This window comes from Oculina patagonica, chromosome 10 (assembly GCF_052425735.1).
Source record: "Oculina patagonica isolate OP01 chromosome 10, crgOcupat, whole genome shotgun sequence".
Lineage (NCBI taxonomy): Eukaryota > Metazoa > Cnidaria > Anthozoa > Scleractinia > Oculinidae > Oculina > Oculina patagonica.
Genome location: NC_135767.1, coordinates 8892819 through 8912810, shown reverse-complemented (window position 1 = coordinate 8912810; position 19992 = coordinate 8892819). Strand labels below are relative to the sequence as shown.

General features: G+C 40.8%; 1 protein-coding gene across 1 annotated transcript in view; it reads right to left on the bottom strand.

Annotated features, from left to right (window-relative positions):
• Positions 1–11352: 11352 nt before the first annotated feature.
• Positions 11353–19992, bottom strand: part of LOC144667210 (matrix-remodeling-associated protein 5-like) — a 30344-nt gene continuing 21704 nt past the window's right edge. The window contains exons 7-14 of the mRNA XM_078528615.1: positions 19668–19946; positions 18973–19224; positions 18229–18474; positions 16522–16794; positions 16026–16304; positions 14759–14872; positions 12342–12608; positions 11353–11879 (exon numbers count right to left, since the gene is read on the bottom strand). Coding sequence (XP_078384741.1) covers positions 11353–11879; positions 12342–12608; positions 14759–14872; positions 16026–16304; positions 16522–16794; positions 18229–18474; positions 18973–19224; positions 19668–19946 — 2237 coding nt within the window. The remainder of the gene's footprint in view (positions 11880–12341; positions 12609–14758; positions 14873–16025; positions 16305–16521; positions 16795–18228; positions 18475–18972; positions 19225–19667; positions 19947–19992) is intronic.

The window sequence follows — 19992 nt, the reverse complement described above, 5'->3', positions numbered from 1 at the left end:
ATGGCGGTCGCATCAGTATTTAGTGTTTGGGCCGATAAAAAACGAAACAAAACAGATATTACGAAACTAATACTCTCAGTTAACGAGCTGTAAGCTTTTGTGTCCCCACAGAAGCTGGCGAAGTGAAGCGAAGAGAAGAAATCGATAAATAACAGGATTTGATCACAGAAGTTTATCGATCGATCGAAAGAACTTTCCCGAAACATCGGACTCAATCTGGCCTGTTTATTTTTTTTCTGCTTCAAGCATTGCTTCCACGACTTGTTGTGTTATCTGTCTGACCTCATTCTGCCAAACGGGTGTAGAAAGTTCGGTTAAAATAAAGCAAATCGCGTGGAAAAGCACCAACATTTTAGCCAATTTACCAATCTTTACCAAGTGTCTATTAAAAAATAAATTAATGATGACATCATCCGGATGCCCAAAAGCGCATGCGTAAGTGCTCAAATATTGCAAAATTTAGGTGAATGACAGAGAAAAGGGTACCACAAGTGAAAGCGGGGCAAATCGGATCAACATATATAGGCGATCGTGCCGTAGAATAGTTATCTCACTGACTGGTGAAGCCTTAGGGAGGTAATGGATTGGCCGTCCATTTGAATCCTGTTTGAGGGCTTGTGCCACGGTGGGTTACGGGGTATAGGGGAACTCCTTTCAGTGGGAGATGCCCCTCGGGTGAGCCCGCCTCGGCCCTACTGATAACGTGGGGGTGCTCAGAAATCCCTCCGGATTTCAAACCTCGCTCCCAGAGGTAAAATGGGAAACGACAGCCCCCTTGTCAGGGGCCGAATAAAGTCCTAGCCGGGGCTAGGCAAGAAACAGCCAACGAGCACCCCCCGACCAGGGTTTTGCCCTTTCGTTTGACCTGTCACGCAACGTCACGCGTGACTATCACGCTCTGTGTCACAAAATGTCACGCTGTGTCACGCAATTTCACGCTTTTTGCTACAACTTTATTTTATTTTTCTGAACACTCAGATGAAATCCAGTGTTTATTTTCTCAAATCTGATTTCGACTCGGCTGAAATCCGTTTTTTTAATTTTTGCAGTTCTTCCATTTTTATCTGTTTTCTCAGCCGTTCAATATCAGGACTTCTTTGCTTTTTACTTTCTTTTGGAAGTGTGCCTTTACGAAAGATTTCTTTTTGAAATCTATAACCCTCTTTCTCATGAAACTCAGCATCTGTTATTTTGCCCTCAACAAGAGATTTGGAAAGAATTCGGTTGACAGTATCAAACTTTGACATGGCAAGGGCCATGATTTTGCAGTGCTTAATAAGTTTGGGCTCGAGTTTCTTGTAAAAACCGGTTAACACTGCAGCGCTGGCACCGAACGTAGCAGCGACGATGCCAATCGGAACGGCCGCAGGTAAGCCAATCCCTGTCATTGCAGCACCAACCCCCCCCCTGCTGAAAGGGCACCAGAAACGCCACCAGCAATGAAGCAAGCGTAGTTGATAATCGTCTTTGTTCGCTTGTATTTTTTTGCAACCAGCCGATAGTGGTCAACTTCTTCGCTTAAATATTTCAAAACTTCATTCGCTTTTTGCAAACGGAAGTCATTCTGTTGCGGTAAAGCGGGATATAAAGTTTGAGTTTCCGAGTGTTTTACGCTGTCTTCTTCGTGAACACCATAAGCAGGGGCACTCGGGAGCACATTTGCGGATGACATGGTCGTATACAATAAAATTTAATTTTGTATTTAATTTAATTTAATTCCAGCTCATATGTAAGATTTGAGTCTTTAAAATCGAATGGATTTCCATTCTCATCTCTAATCGAAAGAGTCAGAGATGATATATTTTCTTCAGCCGCAACGTCACGCAAGACATTCTGTTGTGTGCTTTGATAATTAATTGTTTCGTAAGCTTTTCCTTGAATAACAAAACAAGCCAAAACGGAAGACGGTTTTCCATTAAAAAGATTTTGTTCTCTGTCAACTAAATCACAATGTATGAAATAAGTTGTGGGAGAATTTAATCTTTTTATTTTAGTTTCATGTTCCAAATGCGAAGTATAATTTTTTCTTAGTAGTAAATTAGACATATTTGGATCAACAATTAATTTTTTAAACTGGGCATTTGTGATTACAAGCTGGCCAAGTGGAGTATTAATATCTGTGGGCAATTCAATACGATGTTTAGAAAATTTATTTTTCAATTCACTCGCCAACCTTTTGAGAGTGTAATGACCAGCCGGAAAGGGCACATCGATCGGCTTTTCATCTTCATTTATAAAAATGATTTTTCCCTCTTCTTTTAGATTAAACCAAGAGTTAGGGATATGAGATGACAGAAGCCGGATATAGCTTGGTTTTGGAATAGGCTGGTCAAAATAAACAGTGTTCGGATTTTCTTTTGTGGTGACAGTCAGCACAACCATTTTTATATTAAATAAAAATAAAAAATGTTTAATATAAAAGAGGACCATGGATGAGAAAACAAGAGATTTTATGAAGTGGATGAAAACCCCAGAAGCAACTAAAATTTCTGAAGCGGCAAAAGACAATGCGTGGAAACCTTTTCTTGCAAAATATCTAAACGCTGACCGAACAAAATTTGTTGCACAGGTTGAATTCGCTTACAACCACACAGCAACGGCAGACATTTATTACAATGCAGGGCAAGGCCATTTGATAAATGTTTTTGGCTCGGACAGCAGATATTGGAGCACAGATATGAAAAATGCACTCGGTGTGCAAAGCGCTGGAGGTTTTCCACAACAGCTGTCACCAAGCGGCGCAAAAGGCTCATCTTTGCCAATTCCCGCGGTTGGATTTCACGAAGCCGCACCGAGTTTGAAAAAAATATTTAACAGCAAAATTAACATCTACGTCACACCAGATCAATATTTCACAACGAAATTAAGAGAGATTTTTCAAAAAACAAAACTGAAGCATTCATCAGGAAAAGAGTCAAAAAGGTGGCTTGCTAGCCCTAATATGGGCTACTGGCCTCAACAACTTAACTTTGCGGTCTGGTGCGCGACAACAGGCAGTGGGATCGGTCGAGAAATTTTTGATGAAGAGCACTCAGCTCTCATCTTGCCGCCGGTTGTGCGTAATTTTTACCTTTTTCACGTTTATTTTACAGTAAGGCGAATATTGTTTCAGATGGGTGGAATTCAGAGCGTAAGCGCCTTGCCTGGCGACCCAACATTTAGCCAGTTCGACAACAAGTACGACGTGGCTTCGTACAAAAGAATATGCGCTGAGTTCGGTGTCGACCCGTCAAGCGATTTTCGTTTCACAAGAGGCGCAAACCACGGACTTGGTGACGTTTATATCTGGATCACAAATATTGGTCCAAAAAATTCTGGAGCAAAATACCCCGATTACGATAAATTTTCGGATGAAGGCGGAACTGCAAGCAAAGGTAACTTGATTCAATACATCGAGCCAGACGACGCTGCATATGCACAGGCGGACTGGTTTTGTCCTAACGCCGCGGAAGGGCTGACTCAGGCAGGTTTGTCGAGAGTAAACCAGTCGATAGAGGCTTTTGTCTACTGTATTCTGGGTTCGCAGGTCAACGTTCGAAGTAGCATACTTGGCACAGGCGGCCGCGCAAAGGAGGCTCAAAGTGAGTTCCTCGTGTTGGTTGAAGACGCTATAAGGCAACCTGATCTGGCAAAGTCAGTTCAAAGATACCAACTTGCCATTGATGAGGCCAAGGTTCGGCTTAACCTCGCCGTCTGTCCAGGTGCCTGGCTTATGCCAGCCAGGATGGTAATAAATACAGAAAGCGTTGTTGGTTACAACAACCAGCTTAAGCAGGCGGTAGGAGGAATGAAAGTAGGAGTGAATGATGATGTTAATAAATCGACAAAAAAAGTTGGCGCAACAAGTATGAGCGGGGGCCATCAAAAGTTAATAGACCAACAAGTCATCCGTCAAACCCGATTCACAAAGCTGCAAAAAAAGAGCCGGCGTCACATACGCCTTCAGCGGGTACTGTGTCAAAAACAGACGAAACGCAGAAGCCAGACACTGAAAATACAGCGCACGAAAGAAACAGGGCCTACCTTATTGCTGGTGCTGTTATTTTTGCGTTTGCAGTCAGCCGCTTCGTTTTGTAACTCGCTCGATAAGAAAGATAGCAACACCGACAATCAAAAGCCAAGCATTCTTGCCGAGAAAGCTAATCACCTGGCCGGCCGTTCGAAACACAAAACTGACAATCGCGCCAAGGAGGCCCGGCAGAATACCTGCAATTTTTTTGCCAAGTGTCTGAAGACCGTTAGCAACACCATTTGCTACATCTTTTAAACCGTTTGAAAGATAGTGAACAATAACACCAATAGTGGTCCCGACTGCAAGCAAAACAGCTGTGACTGTGAAGCCATATTTTTTGAAAATCTCTTTTACCTTTTCTCTAAATTTGTCTGTTAAAGACAATCTTTCGATCTCTTCTTCTCTTTCATTTTCTATTTCATTAATTTCTTGATTCAAGGCATCAGCTCTTTCGCGAGCTTGTTGTCTTTCTGCAGCTGGCCTATTTTCGTCTTTTGCAATAACTTCTTCTTGCTCTATTTGTAGTTGTATTTGTTGTTGTCTTTCTTGCCTTTCTGTTTCGTGTTGTTGGAATTCTTGTAAAGTAGGTGCTTCTGGTATTCTTGTTTCTTGTTCGAGTTTCTGGTTTTTAACATCATTTATTCGATTATTAATTTTCCGTATGTCTTCTTTTGCCTTTTTTATGTTTCGCTCCGCCAAAGCTCTTTCTGAACTGTCTTTAGAGGTATCTTTTGAAATTTTTTGTTGATCGGAAATATATTTTTCCCAATCTTTTATTTCTTTGTTCCGTTGGTGAAAGAAGTCTTCTCTTGGCAAGCCAAGTTTTGTTTTAAATCTATTTATGAAAGCAGAAAGAAGTGTTTTTCCGTCTGCTTTAAAAATCTCAATGTCTCCACCTTTAGGCCCTTTCGCAACGATTTTGCCACGATTATTTATAGTCAAATCAAGGCTTTCATCATATTCTGGGAAATAGTATTTGATCGTTTTATGAGCCTCTTGTATCTGAAATTCCCTTGTCAGATTACCACGGCCCTCGATAAAAGAGGTTTCTGCAGTGTGTGAGACGCGCTCAGGCGGCCTATTCATCGTGGTAGTTCTCATTGGTATGTGTTCGCTTGGTCCTGGCGTTGATGACCCTCCAGGTTGGAATGGGCCTGTTGTATCGCCGTCATCGTTGTCATTACGGTCGTTACGGTCGTCTGTATGTTCCAAAAGAGGATCTGTGTCACCAAAGCCACCGCTTGCTGCCATGTTATATTAAATAAATATATTTTTTAATTTAAATATACAATGGCTGTCGTGAGCGAAAGACACAGACCAACGTTCGAAGAGAAAACACCTAACGCGATCAAGGCAGAAAGAGTGCGGCATCGCATTACATTTAACCCGAATAAAGCGTCTCCAGAAGAAATTCTGAGGGTTGCTGTGCCTAAGCTTGAAGAGGGTGTCGTTCTCGTGCCAGGCTCCCTGGCTCTTGTGTTCAACTTGACGGTGAGCGGCCATGCCAACAACTTTCTCGTAAACAACGTCACCCGGGCGCTTGTCTCAAGGATGGTTGTCAGGTTTGCTGGAGAAACGCTGCAGGATACAAACGCTTACGACGTCTACAAACTTTTCGAGGACCTTTTTCTGCCGGTAGAAAAGCGCAGCAACATGTTTCTTGAAGGTATCCAGTCCGAGGATTTATGCAAAATCCGTTCAAACGCTGGTGACAAAAAATCCTCAGGAGTTGACGCGGAAAAGAAGCTTGCAGAAGTTTATGGAAGCAAGTATCGTATCCCGCTGGATCACGAGATTTTGAGAGACCATGGTGTGTTTTATCCGCGTGCACTCGCAGACGAGCTTGTCTTCGAGATAAAACTGAACAGTCCAAATGTGGTTGTAAGAGGAACAGATCCATCAAACCTTGGGTATGAGCTAACTGAAATCCAACTCGAATACGAGGCTATTTATCACAAAGAACTTGCAAGAGAAGTAGAAAGCACTTACCTTAACGGCAAAACTTTCTTTTACGAGCATTTGCATAATTACAAAACAATCTCAGTAAAAAAAGATACTGACACGATCATAAACGAAAGCATTAACGTCCCAAAGCGCTCCTTGAAGGGTCTTCTACTTCTTTTTGCTGAACCCCACAACGCAGGCAAAAGAGACCCGGAATCTTTCTTTAACCCTGACATAACAAGTGTAAAAATCTGCATTAACGGCGTTCCAAATAAGGTGTACAGTCAGGGCGTTGAAGGAAGAGACATGTGGGAGGAAGTTCTCAGGTTCTTTGGCAAACACGCAGACCAAAAAATCTTTAATAACGCCAAAAAGTTTTATGCAGAAAAAAAGTTTGGGCTTTTCATTGACCTTCGCTCCATGAGCGACAACAACATGCACGGCAGCGGGCTCATTTTGGAGAACACAAATGATGGTGTAAATTTAGAGATACAGAGAACCGCCCCAGGATCAGGGAATGTCAAATGCTACATTTTCGCTATCGCTGATGCACAATTTTCTATTGTAAATAAAGAATTATTAAAAGTTGAGTATTGATATAGCTTTCGCAAAGCGAAGCATGGACCCAGGCAACATACCCTTCAACGCTCTCATTGTTGGACCAACGAACTCAGGAAAAACAAGGTACGTGGTCAATCAGCTTTGTGGCCCTTTCCGCGGCAAGTTTGACTATATCGTGCTCATCTGCCCGACGTTCGCGCACAACAAGACTTATTATCGATTCGCTGAGCATGATCCGCGCTTTTATGTTTTCATTTGCGAGCAGCACGAGGTTGAATTTTTGTTAAAGCAAATAAGATGTCTTTTTGAAGGAACGAACACGCTTATCATCCTCGACGACTGCGCTGCATCGAAAGATGTGAAAGGAAGAACTGGTGAGTTGGTGAATCTTTCTTTTTCTGCTCGCCATGCAGGTTTGAGCGTGTGGGTGTTAACTCAAAAAATGACAAGCATAACAGCCTCATTCCGCGAAAATGTAGCGGCAATCGTTTTCTTTTACACCCCCTCTGCCAAGACCACGAAGGCAATCTTTGAGGATTACGCTGGCGAACTTGCCTATGAGGATTACAAAGAACACATTTCAAGGCTGAAAAAAAATAAGTTTTCGCATCTTGTCATTTCTCATCGCCACCCTTACGGCACAGAATTTTTTTATTGAACATATTTTTTAGAGTAATAAATGGCTGACCCGTTCGCAACTTCCCCTTCCGAGAGCGTGAACCACGCTGCAAGTAAACAAGAATTTGCTTCCGTAATGGAACTGCTAGGAGCTGAACCAGAAAGTACACAAAGCGCTATGGCAACCATTCAGGGCCCTGACATTCCTGCTTTGCGTGAACAGCTTGCAATCCTTGTTTCAACAGGAAAAGCCAAAGAAGCAATCGGTGTGCAGCTTACATACGAGCAGGTGAAGCGCTTGACAGATAAAGAAGTTGAAAAGTACTTCAAGAGATATGAGGCATACGTTGGGAATAAAACAACCGACAGCTTGATCGACAGCTTTATTTTTCTTGTAACTAAAGTCGTTGGTATGGCCGTAAATATCAAGGACGTCAAAGATTATCAGAAGGAACTCAAAAACGACTACATCATCAGCAAAGAGCTGTCCACTTTGGCAGGCAGTCTGGCTTTGAAATGCGGCCGATTTCTTGCCATTGCCAATGCTGCGCTTATTACAACAAAGCACATTGATTTAAACGATGTGCCGCCGATTGCGGCTCACACACACACCAAAGGTACTTCCAAAGATGCGGACACACTCAATACTGAAGACTTTTCTGAACAATGCTAAGAAAATGCTTAAGAATTACTGAGCAATGCTTAGCAATTGCTTAGCAAAAAATCTTGCTGAGCAAATTTCTATTTAAATATTATTTTTTTCATAAATATAATGGCCGAGCTCGAACAACGTGGTGAATCACAAACTCCGATTGCTCAAGAAGTACAGAACCAAGTTACTTCAACAACTCCTGCAACGAAGCCTGTCAAAAATCCAAAGCGAGTAGCTGCTGGCAAGCTTGTAGCTGAAAAAACAAAACAGGCTCGTGAAGCACAGAAAAAAGCTGCTATCGAGGCCGCTGCCATAATTGCAAAAGAAAATGAAAATAAATCTGCGTCTGCTAAGCGCAGTGTAACTCCGCCCGTGGCACCAGCTCTGACCGAGGCTCCGCCAGAATCCAGCGGTCTCAGCACAGATCAATGGATCACTTTGCTTGGTATTGGCGTTACAATTGTTACAACTTATGCCAAACGCGAAGACATCAAAGCATTTTTCAATGGAAAATGCGTAAAAGGTGATGACTCTCAAGTTACACCAGAGAGTGCAAGAGTTGAAAACACAGTCAGAGAGGCTTCGGCGCTGCCAAGTGCGATATCTCCGCTGCCATCGAAAATCCCACAACCAAAAAGAGGAATCCGGACGATGGATTAAAAAATTTTCAATTAAAGATTTTTTTCTTATTTTATACTGAACTGTCATGTCCGACAACAAGCTCGTGAAAACACTCATGGATGCCGCCACCATTACAGGTCTCGCCGCCGGAATCGGCTGGGTTGCCAAAAAAGTTGTAAAAGAAAACTTTACATCCGACCCAAGCAGCAGTTTTATGAACTATGCAAAGTTCACAGCCGTCATGGCTGGCAGCGTTGCACTTAAACAGCATCTCGAGGACCAGAAAATCCTCCCCACCAATTAAAAAAATTCGCATAATATAATAACAAAGTTCTACTATGGCAAGCATCGCGATTATGGCTGGCGGTGCTATCTTGAACGCTGCTGCTTTCATTGGCGGCAATTACCTTGCTCGAGCTTTGGGTGGTGGAGATGACGCAGCTTTGAAAGAAAAAGAAAGACACGACAAAGCTCTCGAGGCTTACCAGGCAGCTTACGCGAAATACTCTCGCGACCGCACAAAGCTCCTCGACTGGATACAAACTAACGCGGAAATAAAAGAGCAGGCCAAACAAAACTTCACGAACACAGACTACGCTTTCAAACTCTACAACCAGGCACATCCTGACAAGCAAATGATTCCTCCAAAAGAGCCAAAGTTTTCTGATTTTTATCAGCCAAGCGAGCAGCAGAAACAAGGTGAACTGATGTTTGTTGGCGCTGGCGCGCTTGCACTTGGGTACGCTACCTTTCGGTTTCTTTAAACTTTTCTTTTTTTCTTGTATACACGCATGGATGCAAAGATCTCAAAAGTCTACTATAGCCCCCAGGGCTACTGGAAGGGAATTGCAGCGATAAAAAAATTAGCCGAGGCCGCCAAGGTTTCCGAAGATGCTGCAAAAAAGTGGCTAGTTAAGCAGGCCCTTTGGCAGATCTACCTTCCGGCACCACGATACGTTCCTCGCCCAAAATTCGATGTTTCTACTCCTAACGCGGTCCACCAGGCGGACCTTCTTTTTCTGCCACACGACAAACTACCGCGAGGGCGAAAAGTTTACAAATACGCTCTGACTGTTGTTGACGTTGCCAGCCGTTACAAAGAGGCCGAGCCTTTGACCTCCAAAGATTCAACTGAGGTTGCAAAAGGTTTTCAGACAATTTACAGGCGAAGTGCACTAAAATGGCCACAGATGCTGCAAGTTGACCCCGGGCGCGAATTCATGGGAGCTGTTACCAAAGAAATGGAAAATAACAAAACCTATATTAGGCGCGGGCGTGTTAATATCCACAGAGATCAAGCTATTGTTGAACGTTTTAATCAAACACTGGCAGAGCGCCTGTTTGGTTATCAGTACGGTGTCGAGATGAACCTGCCATCTGGCCAGCGGTCGACAGCGTGGGTAAAAAGGCTTCCCGAAGTTGTTACCGCTCTGAACAACGAAGTTACCAGTCTTACTGGAAAAAAACCTGCTGCAGCAATCAAAGAAAAAGCTGTTTCGTCCAAACCATCCTCAAAATATACAAGGCCTGTTGGCAAGAAAGAAAAAAAAAATCCCCTCTCTCATTAATGTGCGCTATCTCTACCAACCTGGCGAGCTGGAAGGCGGCGTAAAAAGGGCTACAGATCCGATTTGGTCATTAAAAGTCTACAGCATTGAAAGGTCTGTTACTAAACCTAATCAGCCAGTTCTTTACTACTTGCACGATGGCCCCAAGCGCGGCTTCGTGCGTGAAGAATTGCTTGTTATTCCTCAAAATACACAGTTACCACCAGAAAAGCTATAAACGTTCTGTTTATGTTAACTTATACCCGTAAGCATTTGTATGTATCCCATCATCCGCTATCCATCGCTTTGAGTCAAAAGGCGACAACGAGACCTTGTTGAGATGCATTCCGTAAATCTCATGACCCTCGCTTCTAAGTATGTTCATTCCATGCCATAACTGCTTTCTTTCAAAAAGTGTTTCTTTGTACTGTTGGTGGATTATTTGCTTTTCCACAACGCTCTTTTTTACACCCTTCGCTTTTTTTATATTTTTTTTTTCGTCTTCTGTAATTATCGAGTACATTTTCGGTCTCAGACAAACACACTCTGCTATGGGGGTTCCTGCGCATTCGTCTTTCATTTTTCCCAATACCTTTTTGTTTTCGTATGAGTGGAGTGGATACTCTTTTGGGTAGTCGCTTGTATCATACAAAGTTTTGTTCCATTCCATGTCTTCGTAAATGTCATTTGTTTCGATCTCGAGCAAAAGGCTGTCTGTGTCTGTATACAATAGCTCGCAGCGCGGGCCGTATACATTTTTCAGATGGTTGTAAAAGAAGTCGTACATCAGTATCTTGCTTACGTCAAGAATAGTCATACCTGTGTAGACAGGCTTATTAAGAATAAGCTTGCTTTTGCGCATGTCAATCCCGACCAAGTCGTTTGAAAACAATGCATGTCTTGAGTACAACGGACTGGCAACCAATTTTCTTATTTTGTTTGTTTCATTGCTTCGCACTATTTTTATGTCAACACGGTTACGCAGGTTTTCCATTGTTTTTCCAAAAACCGAGTTATTCATTAGCTTGTAAAAGTTCTTTTCAAAGTAGTTTTTAGCTATTTTTCTAAATTCTGTGTTCATCCTAATGTATGACTCCATCCAGCATTCTTGTTCGAATTCAATAACATTGTGAACTTTTTTTAGTTTCATTCCTTGTTTCAGATAAAACTGCAAGTTTCGATAATGAACAACATAATTACTTTTGTCCTCAAGTGTTAACACAAGCTTTTCAGTGTCAGGTGGGTCATGTTCAAGTTCATTTATTATCCTTTTTTGGTAAGGTGAATACATTTCCCTGTTAATTTTCTTTTTTTCTGGAGCCAACGGATAGCTGTTGTGGCATTCATGGAGTTCTGCTGGGTATTCGAGGTCAACCTCCAATATCCAGCCTGTTTTGTCATTCTCCTTTTTTTTTCATTATTTCTTTTTCACTCGGCATGACTCTTTTCCATTTAAAACCACTTTTTGGAAGTGGCTTGCTCATTGCCCACCCATAAAGGTTGTTCGCGTCAAGATACATTATGTATTTTTTTGGTTTTTTGTCGTCGTATCCCTCAACGTAAGGATTGTTTGCCACTGCGTATCTCTTGCTAGCCATTGAAATGCCTCCTCTTATTCCCCTTTCTACAAAAAGATGCATTTCGGGGTCAGTCAGTAGCTCAAGCTGTACGCCTGTCTTTTTCAAGAGTGCGTCCCAAGAAAGGCCAGGAGAAGTAAAATAGTGTGCTGGATCGAGCTCATACTTTTCTTTACATATATTGCGAAAGTTCTCAAAAACATCCGCCAAAAGAGTTACATCCGTTTTAACATAAAGGTTGTGGTAATCTCCAAGAGTTTCGCATCCAAAAGTTTTCCACACACTATTTGCATGCTCGTATTCTTCGTCAGTTATGTGTTCATCGTTAAGCTTGCTATAAAACTTTTCTTTTTCTGGCAAACTTGTCTCATTAAATCTTTCCCATGAGTCCATGTATTCGTAAGGAAAAATGCCTTTTTTGTAAAGAAGTTCAGCATTTTGTTCTATTTCTTTTATTTTTTCTTTTAGTGATTTTGTTTTAAATTCTTCATTTTTTTCGCTGTTTCTTTGTGATATAACTTTTGTTATTTTCAATGCCTCTTTTGGAGTTGCATTTACCAGTGAATCAAGACTTCCTTGAAGAAAGTTTAGGCTGTCAATAAAACGAAGGCAACCAAATGAAAATGTAATGTATTTCTCCATGTTGTTTGCTACGCATTTTACCTCTTTCTGTGTTTCTTGCGAAAGCTTTGACATCGCTTGCATTAAATGGTGCGCATCATAACCCCTCAGGTTGTGAAATACAACTGGTATTTGGTCTGTCATTGGTTTTATCCTCATTTTTAGATTGCATGAGTTGTGAGCAGTACCGCGGTAATTGCCTGTTATGTGGCAATGATCTTTCACCGCATCTCTAAAGTTTCGCCTAAGTAAAGGTTGTCCACAGCATAAGCAGTCATCTTGTTCTTCTGCAGCTTCTTTGTGCTCCTCTTCTGTCAATCTTTTCAGAATCAATCTTTTCTGAATGAGAATCGAACTGTCTAGTTCTTTCTTTGCATTGTAATAACATTTTTTGTGCCATTGCCCATCATAAGTGTATACGCTACCTTCTTCACTTTCCCACACAGGTAAAGAGTCTAAAAAGTAATCTTTTATCAAACTTTTTTCACAAATATGGCAATCAGTTGCATTTTTAAATTTTACCCAATCTTCTGGAGTCATAAAAAGTGGTTTTGGTGTTGACAAATCATTTTTTATTATTTTTTCTTCCACTTGAAGACAGTTCAAAAACACTTCAACAGCATTTTCACCCCTGTAAACAAATGGCCGTTTGTGTTTGCCATCACTCCTTACAACTGTGTAAGCAAAACCACATGCCTCATGCTTTTCTGTCTTTACTGTGTAGCTTTTTTGTTTGCTTTCTGGGCCACGCTCGCGGCCTTCAATCTTTCTGATCAATGCCTCAAAGTCCGCATATATTACGTATGGTACCTTCATCTGTTTGTGATGATTTTGGAAAGAAAGAGTGTTTTTCCCCTCTTCTGGCATTTCGATCCTTGTCGGCCTGCCGTTCATGCCATTGCAATATTTTTCGTGGTTCTCGAGCAAGTCCGCTCTTGTGAAACCGGTCAAACACATCATGCAAAAGTGTTTTTTATTACACTTTTTGGTTTGATCAAAAAGTAAAGCGCTTACTCTTTTTACAAAACAGTAGTGCTGAATTGATTCTGACTCAATTAACATAAGGTTTATACGAGAAATTGTTTTTTCTTTTTTGCTTACTCTGTGCACAATCACACAATCATTTTCATTTTCCCAGCCAAAGACATTTATTGCAAGTGTTTTGTTTTGTGCCTCAAGCTTGTCAATCTGTTTTACTGGTGTTGGAAAATCGATGCCATTATAGTTTATGCCGTCGTTAAGCGAGTATTTGCTTGGTCTTTGAGCGTCCTTACCATCTTTTGGAGGAAATAAAGCAGCTCTAAGAGCCCACTTCAAACATTCGTTATCTCTGTTTCTTACATTAATTATTGCTTTCTTTTTTGCCAAATTTGGGGGCAAAGGCAAATAAGTTCCTCCGCGCAATGGCTGATAACGTGCAACATTCACGTAGGCAGCCATTATTCTTTCAATAACCCAGCCAGAGCCGCGCTCTGACCAAGCCTCAATTTGACCCTTTGCTCTTTCAATAAATCTATCGAACTCTTGTTTTATCTGTTGTTTATTATTTTCGTTAAAAACGTGCGGTTCTTTTTCTTTAAAATAATGCTCCCTCTCTTGTGTTACACCAGTCTCAAAATTTTCTTTTGTAAACTTTATTTGCAACCCAAAACTTACTTTTATGCTTTTAAAATCTCTTATTTCATTATTTACCAAATCAACGAACTTTGATTTTGTTTTCTTTTGAAAGACAAAAAGATCTTTGCTGGCACGGTCACCGTCTGGTATGGTCATTTTCCACACGCGTAACCATTGGTTAAAATCGGATTGAACCAATAAAAACGTTTCGTTTCTTCGTGGTTTTTTTTCAAATTCACGAATTTCCTTCAAGAGTGCTTGCAAAACTTCTTGCGAATAACTTGCAGCAGCCATCTTTGTCTATATACTAATAAAATTTTTTTTGTTCAATAGGAATTATTTCTAGCGCACCAAGTAAGATAGCGATTTTGCGTACCGCTCGCGATTTTTGCGTGCCGCAAGAAATTTTTGCACAAAAATGATAAGTGAGCAAGTCACACACATATAAGGGGTGAGGGTACACACATATACGGGGATGGTTTTGGTCGCAAATAGCGAAAAAGGAGCGAGGCGAGCCGGTGAGCCGAGCGAGTTTTTCGCTATTTGCGACCAAAACCATCCCCGTATATGTGTGTCGTTCAACTTGCAATGCAACAGTGTTGCGAGACAAGTTGAACAAAAATGTTGCCCGTATTACCGGGCCTTAAGTTGTCGATGTCAGTCGTTGGACTTCGTGCATACGCTTTAAATAAATGCATAATGATAAGCCAAAGGTGTCCCCCGCGACCTTAACTTCAGCTATACTTGATCGTAATTAATCAGGTTTTCGTGAAAAAAAAATATACTCCTATTCCAGAGAAAAAGGATGATTTTTATGCGCTGTTCTTGAGTCAGAGAGGCAAAAAACATACCCTGTTGAGTGGCACATACCTCTATAGCCCAAATATGGAAGTACCCGGGGGATTTGGAAGCCTGTTCATTGTAATTGGCATTCACTGAGAACGCTGGCTTAAATTTCAACCTTTATGTTAATTATTTTTCGTGTCACCTGCTGGCCTTGGGCTCTTGCATAAATACCATCCAACAGAAACAGAAGAAAAAATAAGAAGAACAGCCAATATAGGTCCAACAATGTAATACCACTTCAGAGACCCACCAGCTGCTGCAAATATACATTAGTATTCATCTTATTACCATTCTTTTTCTATTCTTTTATTAACATTGCTTACATGTAAGTACTCAACTATTCACAATTTAAACAATTTAAAAAGTTTAAAAGTTAAATTATGTAAAAAAATGGTTTTCTCTTCGGCTTACTTAAGCTAGAAGTGTCATATGGCGCCATACATACATCGCATCACCGGGCCTTTCCTCGGATTGCTACTCATTTATGTTACACTTCATTTCTCCATGCTCTCGGCCGAGGGATAATTTAATACGTCATCTCAATTTGTTTTTTAGATGTACGTGGTATGGCCATCACAGTCGTAACCATTCCTAAGTAGGTATGTTTTATATCTAGTGTGTTTCTTTCTTATCATGCTTTATCAACGTTCGGGATCAACGTTTGTTCTCAAGCCTTTTACTTCGGTACTAGTTTAAAGCTGGCTCTTCTTGTCTAGTCGGCTTTCATCATCATTTCGTCATTTTCTCATCAACTTTCATCGCCACATTTCGTGAGCTGTTAATGTGCATCTTTATTCATTTTGCACAATTACTTGCAGCATTTTTTCTGAGGGGGGCTGAAGAGATTGCCAGGTGCACCGTTCAATTTGGTTGGGCTAAGCTTATTTTATTAATGAAGTGATACGAAATCGCTTCTAAAAGTTTATTTGAGTTCTATTTTTAAAACAATTCTAAGGGGACAGACCATGAACGTAATGACGCTCCTGAAAATATCTAATTGCCGTAACCGTTCATCAGTAGGATGCCTAATATGCGTGCAATCGTCTTCTTTAGCCTCCCACGCAGTCGCTTTAGAGCCGAACTTGGTTTATTCCTCCTGGCTTCTTGTGTGTGCCGACTTTTTGTGGATCTTAATATTCCTATGTGTGGCTACCAATGTTTTTAATTAGTTTTCCAATCATGTCTTATTTCTTCCTTTCATCTTTTCTTCTTTTTTTGAATGGATGTAGCTGTTAAGTTTTAGAAAATAGACATTGCTCTTGCGCTTGTTTTTTTGAGCGTAGATGAGACAGATCAAAGGTTGAATAAGCCGGAAAATGAAATTTACTTCACGACCTTTAAATGAATCAGGTTCCATTGCAAAAGAATAGACAGTTGATTATGGCCTGCTATATAAAAATTAATCTTACCCCTGACTTCGATTTCGACGGAAGAGCGAGTCACAATCCCTGCTTCGTTGCTTGCTTCACAAGAATATTCACCACTGTCATCTTCCACGACTTTTTCAATAGAAAGAATGCTTTTGTCATCTACTCGCGGACTGACACGTGCCCTTGGAGATACCAAGACTCCATTTTTCAACCATTTGATGTGCGTTGTCACTGCATTGACTTCGCAAGTCAATTTGAGTTCGTCTCCTACCATCAGTGTCGGATGTGGGTTTGGAATAATCTCCGCTGTAGGTTTTTCTTAAGAGAGTCAAACAAATAGTGTTAATATGAGCAAGTGTCTGATAGGATCCCTCAAAGGTAGATACGTTTTTTTTGTCCTGTTAACTGTCTGGCTTTCGTTAATAAATTTAAAAAAACTTCTATTGGTGCTAATAAACTGTGCAGCAATTTCCAATTCAGTTTTTGCCTGTACTATATTTTTGACACTGGTTTGTTGTTCATTTCAAGTACATACCTAAAACACGAAGAGTTGCAGCAGAAGTTGTTGCATTCACTTTGTTTTTTGCCGTGCACGTGTATGTTCCTTCCATATCTTTTGTTGTGTTTGACAACTGCAGGAATGATCCTTCGTCAATATAGTTTTCAACAGCATTCGATGGGAGGTCTCCGTTATTAAAATTCCAGGCAGTTGTTGGCTTCGGGACACCTCTGGCTTTGCACGTTAAGTTGGCCGAGTTTCCTTCAGGAACGGTTTGGTTTTTCGGAGATACATCAACCTGAGGAGAGACTTTAGCAAAAATAACATTTTGTTATTCGCTGTTAAGTAAAACAACACAGTCACATATGAGACAGTGTTGATGGATCCCTGTCGGTATTTTAACCAATTAGTTCAAATGGGAAGCGATTCCTTTACTCTTTTTTTGTGGGTGTTACATTTTCTATATGGTGGAGGCATCATCGTCGAGTCACCGGGCATTGCAGTAGCAGCACACTCGTATATTGGAAAGCAAGACAAATGGGTTGACAAACTTACACGACTCTCCCACGCGTTTTACGGTCATTATCAAGTTTAGTTCAGCTCTGACTGCTGTCCTTGAAACAACTACATCGTTTTGCTCTTGGTATGATTTAATATGCTGAAATTACTCCAAAAAACACGTTTTTTTAACCGTTAATCGATTTTCTTGGCTCTACGGTCCTAAATTTCTCTAAACTTTGCTAGAAATGCACTTTCTGATACTGCAGTAAGTTTTTGATGAAATTTCCATGTAAAAATGTACATTTGGAAAGGAGACCATGATCAAGTGCGGGTATATTGGCCACCAAAGACTAATCACGTTTTTTTTTTTCGATTAGCTCTGTCGAAATGCAGTCAACATTCAAGATGGACAGTCCTGTGGAAAGATCTATCTAAACTCTATAAGTTGCCATCGCAAAGATTCCTCCAAATCCAGGAATAATCCGGACTAGCCGGACTTAGCATATTAAGGGTTAACAGGTTTTTTGGCATGTATATTTATCTAAACAATGGTTGATTATCTATTGAATGAAACTTTTGTTTCATTGTTCATTCCAGGTTTGGCTCTGATGCTTGGTGTTGTGGGAAAGAAATTCTTAAGTTTTCACCCGAGGCCTTTCAACTCCATTTTTATAGGAATAGGAGTTGTAAGCTCTCCATCTTAGCGTGTGCTCTTGTCACCATGGCAAAAGATGTGGCCCTTCTTTTATTAATCACCCAGCTTTGTCAAAAAAAGACAAAACAACGACTTGGGGACGAGACTGGGGGATTCAGTGACGCCCTTATTTGAAACAGGTTATGGTTATGAAATACGACAAGTATACGTGTATGTTGCAAATAATTTAGTTCCAAATACCCAGCCTTAACTAATATAGATTTGTACCCCGTATTTGACCAGTTATCTCATATTTCACCAATTATATTGGAAACGCATGCGCGTCGTTTTGTTTGTTGGGGTGATAGATTTTAACAAACGGTGGCTAAAGAGCAGTTACCAGTCATAGTAAACATAATTACTGTAAACCAGTCGGAGCGAAGAGAATTAGGTATAAGTAAACAGGCAAAGCAAATAAGAGGGCGGTGACTCCGTTCCTCTCCAGACATGTAGCTATATACAGCTTGCTTTGGTTTTACCTCAGTGAATTTGATACAAGTAATGATCTTAAAAAATTTACAATAAAACAAGCATCTAGATGATTTTACCTGTTATGTCAATCCCAAAGTTTGCGTGCTTTTTTCCTGCTCTGTTTTTGGCGCTACAACCGTACCGTCCTGCGCTCTCAAAAGTAACACGATCAATGGTGAGAATGTTGTTGTTACCAATATTCACTCCATCTTTAGTCCAGTTGACCTTTAGTGGATGATCACCCCTCACAGTGCATTTTATCGAAAACGTAGAGTTTAATGGGAGAGACTGATCCTTGAGTCGATCATTCAGTTGTGGTGGAACTTAAATAAAACAAGAAAGAATACACGTTTGTTTGAAACCTGTGATCTAATGGTTAGGTGTATATGTTACAATTTTAAACTTAGCCGGGTAACAAAGAAAGCGATGGAGGAAGGGTGGGGTGGGATGCGGGGATGGCTACGCTACCCCTACATGTTTCCATGAAAACCGGTTAAAAACTTTTACTTTGCTACTTTTATTATTTAACAGTCTCAGAGGTTGCGAAAGAAGTACCTCTATAATACAGCACTCCGTTGTATTGTTTATGGTTAATATTTTTTCTCGTTACCCTTCTTACAATCATATAAGGCTTCACCGGAAAGGTAACTCTTTGATACAGCTTATATAGGAAATCCCCCCCCACCCCCCCCCCCCCCCCATCTACATACAGTTGGAACCTTTTTTTCTAAAATTTTTACTTGAGTAACAACTTAAAATACATAGATAAATCTGACGTTGCATTATGTTTGCTAAAACTTTCATCTATGAGATTAACTTACCTTGAACATTAACTTGTACGTCATCAACGGAAGAACCAGCAGAATTTGTTGCTTCACAGGTGTACCTACCCTCGTCTTTTTCAGTTACCTCTCTTAGGAACAAGACTGCGCTGTTCTCTTCAAGATCCTCACCATTTTTAGACCAGCGCAACTGTGGACTTGGCAAACCTGCAGTAACGTTGCAAGTCATGTTGACACTGTCTCCTTCACGTATGGGTTGGCTCGGCCCTGATACGTGAATACTTGGGAGAACTACGAGCGAAAGCACACAAATATGGATTAATGTCAGAAGTGCTTAAAGCCGATTTCCAGTCTGTACTGCGCAGAATCGTGTTTTGTTTTCATTTCTGTTTTGAATTCGTTGAAACGTTGCACTTCGGTAATAGCGTACATGAAGTTACTTAGTCCGTCATTACGGACAGTTTCGTTCAAGAATACTCGATGAGCTAAAAAGTCGATTTGAAAAAGCGTTGAGACTCTTGTACTCGTTAGTTATTGTTTTCCAATGATATCTGGCGTTAATAATGAAGAGAAAGTAAGTTTTTCACGGAATTTTCATGTCTGTTAGTAAACATTCATTTGTGTGAGACTCTCATGAACATTGCAGGCAGAGATTGCGCAATACGGACTGGAAATCATATTTAAAATTCGATGAAGGATATATTTTGACATTAACGTCACATTTGTCTACTTACTGATAACACGGGCATTTATAGTTTGTGGTTTGCGGGTGATCCTCTTAGCTCCTTTGTTTTGGTTTATAGTACAGATGTATTCTCCTCCGTCTTTTGAGTGAACGGGATCGACATGCATACTACCATTAGGCAGTTGTCTGAATCTTTCTTTGCTCAGTGGTCGTCCAACTTTTCTTTTCCAAGTAAACCAAGGAGCTGGTCTTCCCTCAGCACTGCAGCCTAGTACGCCAGACTTACCTGCGATCAGGTTTTGATGGGGTTCAACTTTGGAAAATCTCGCTGTTAAAAGAAAGATTACTTCGCATGATAATGTTCAGGTTTCATG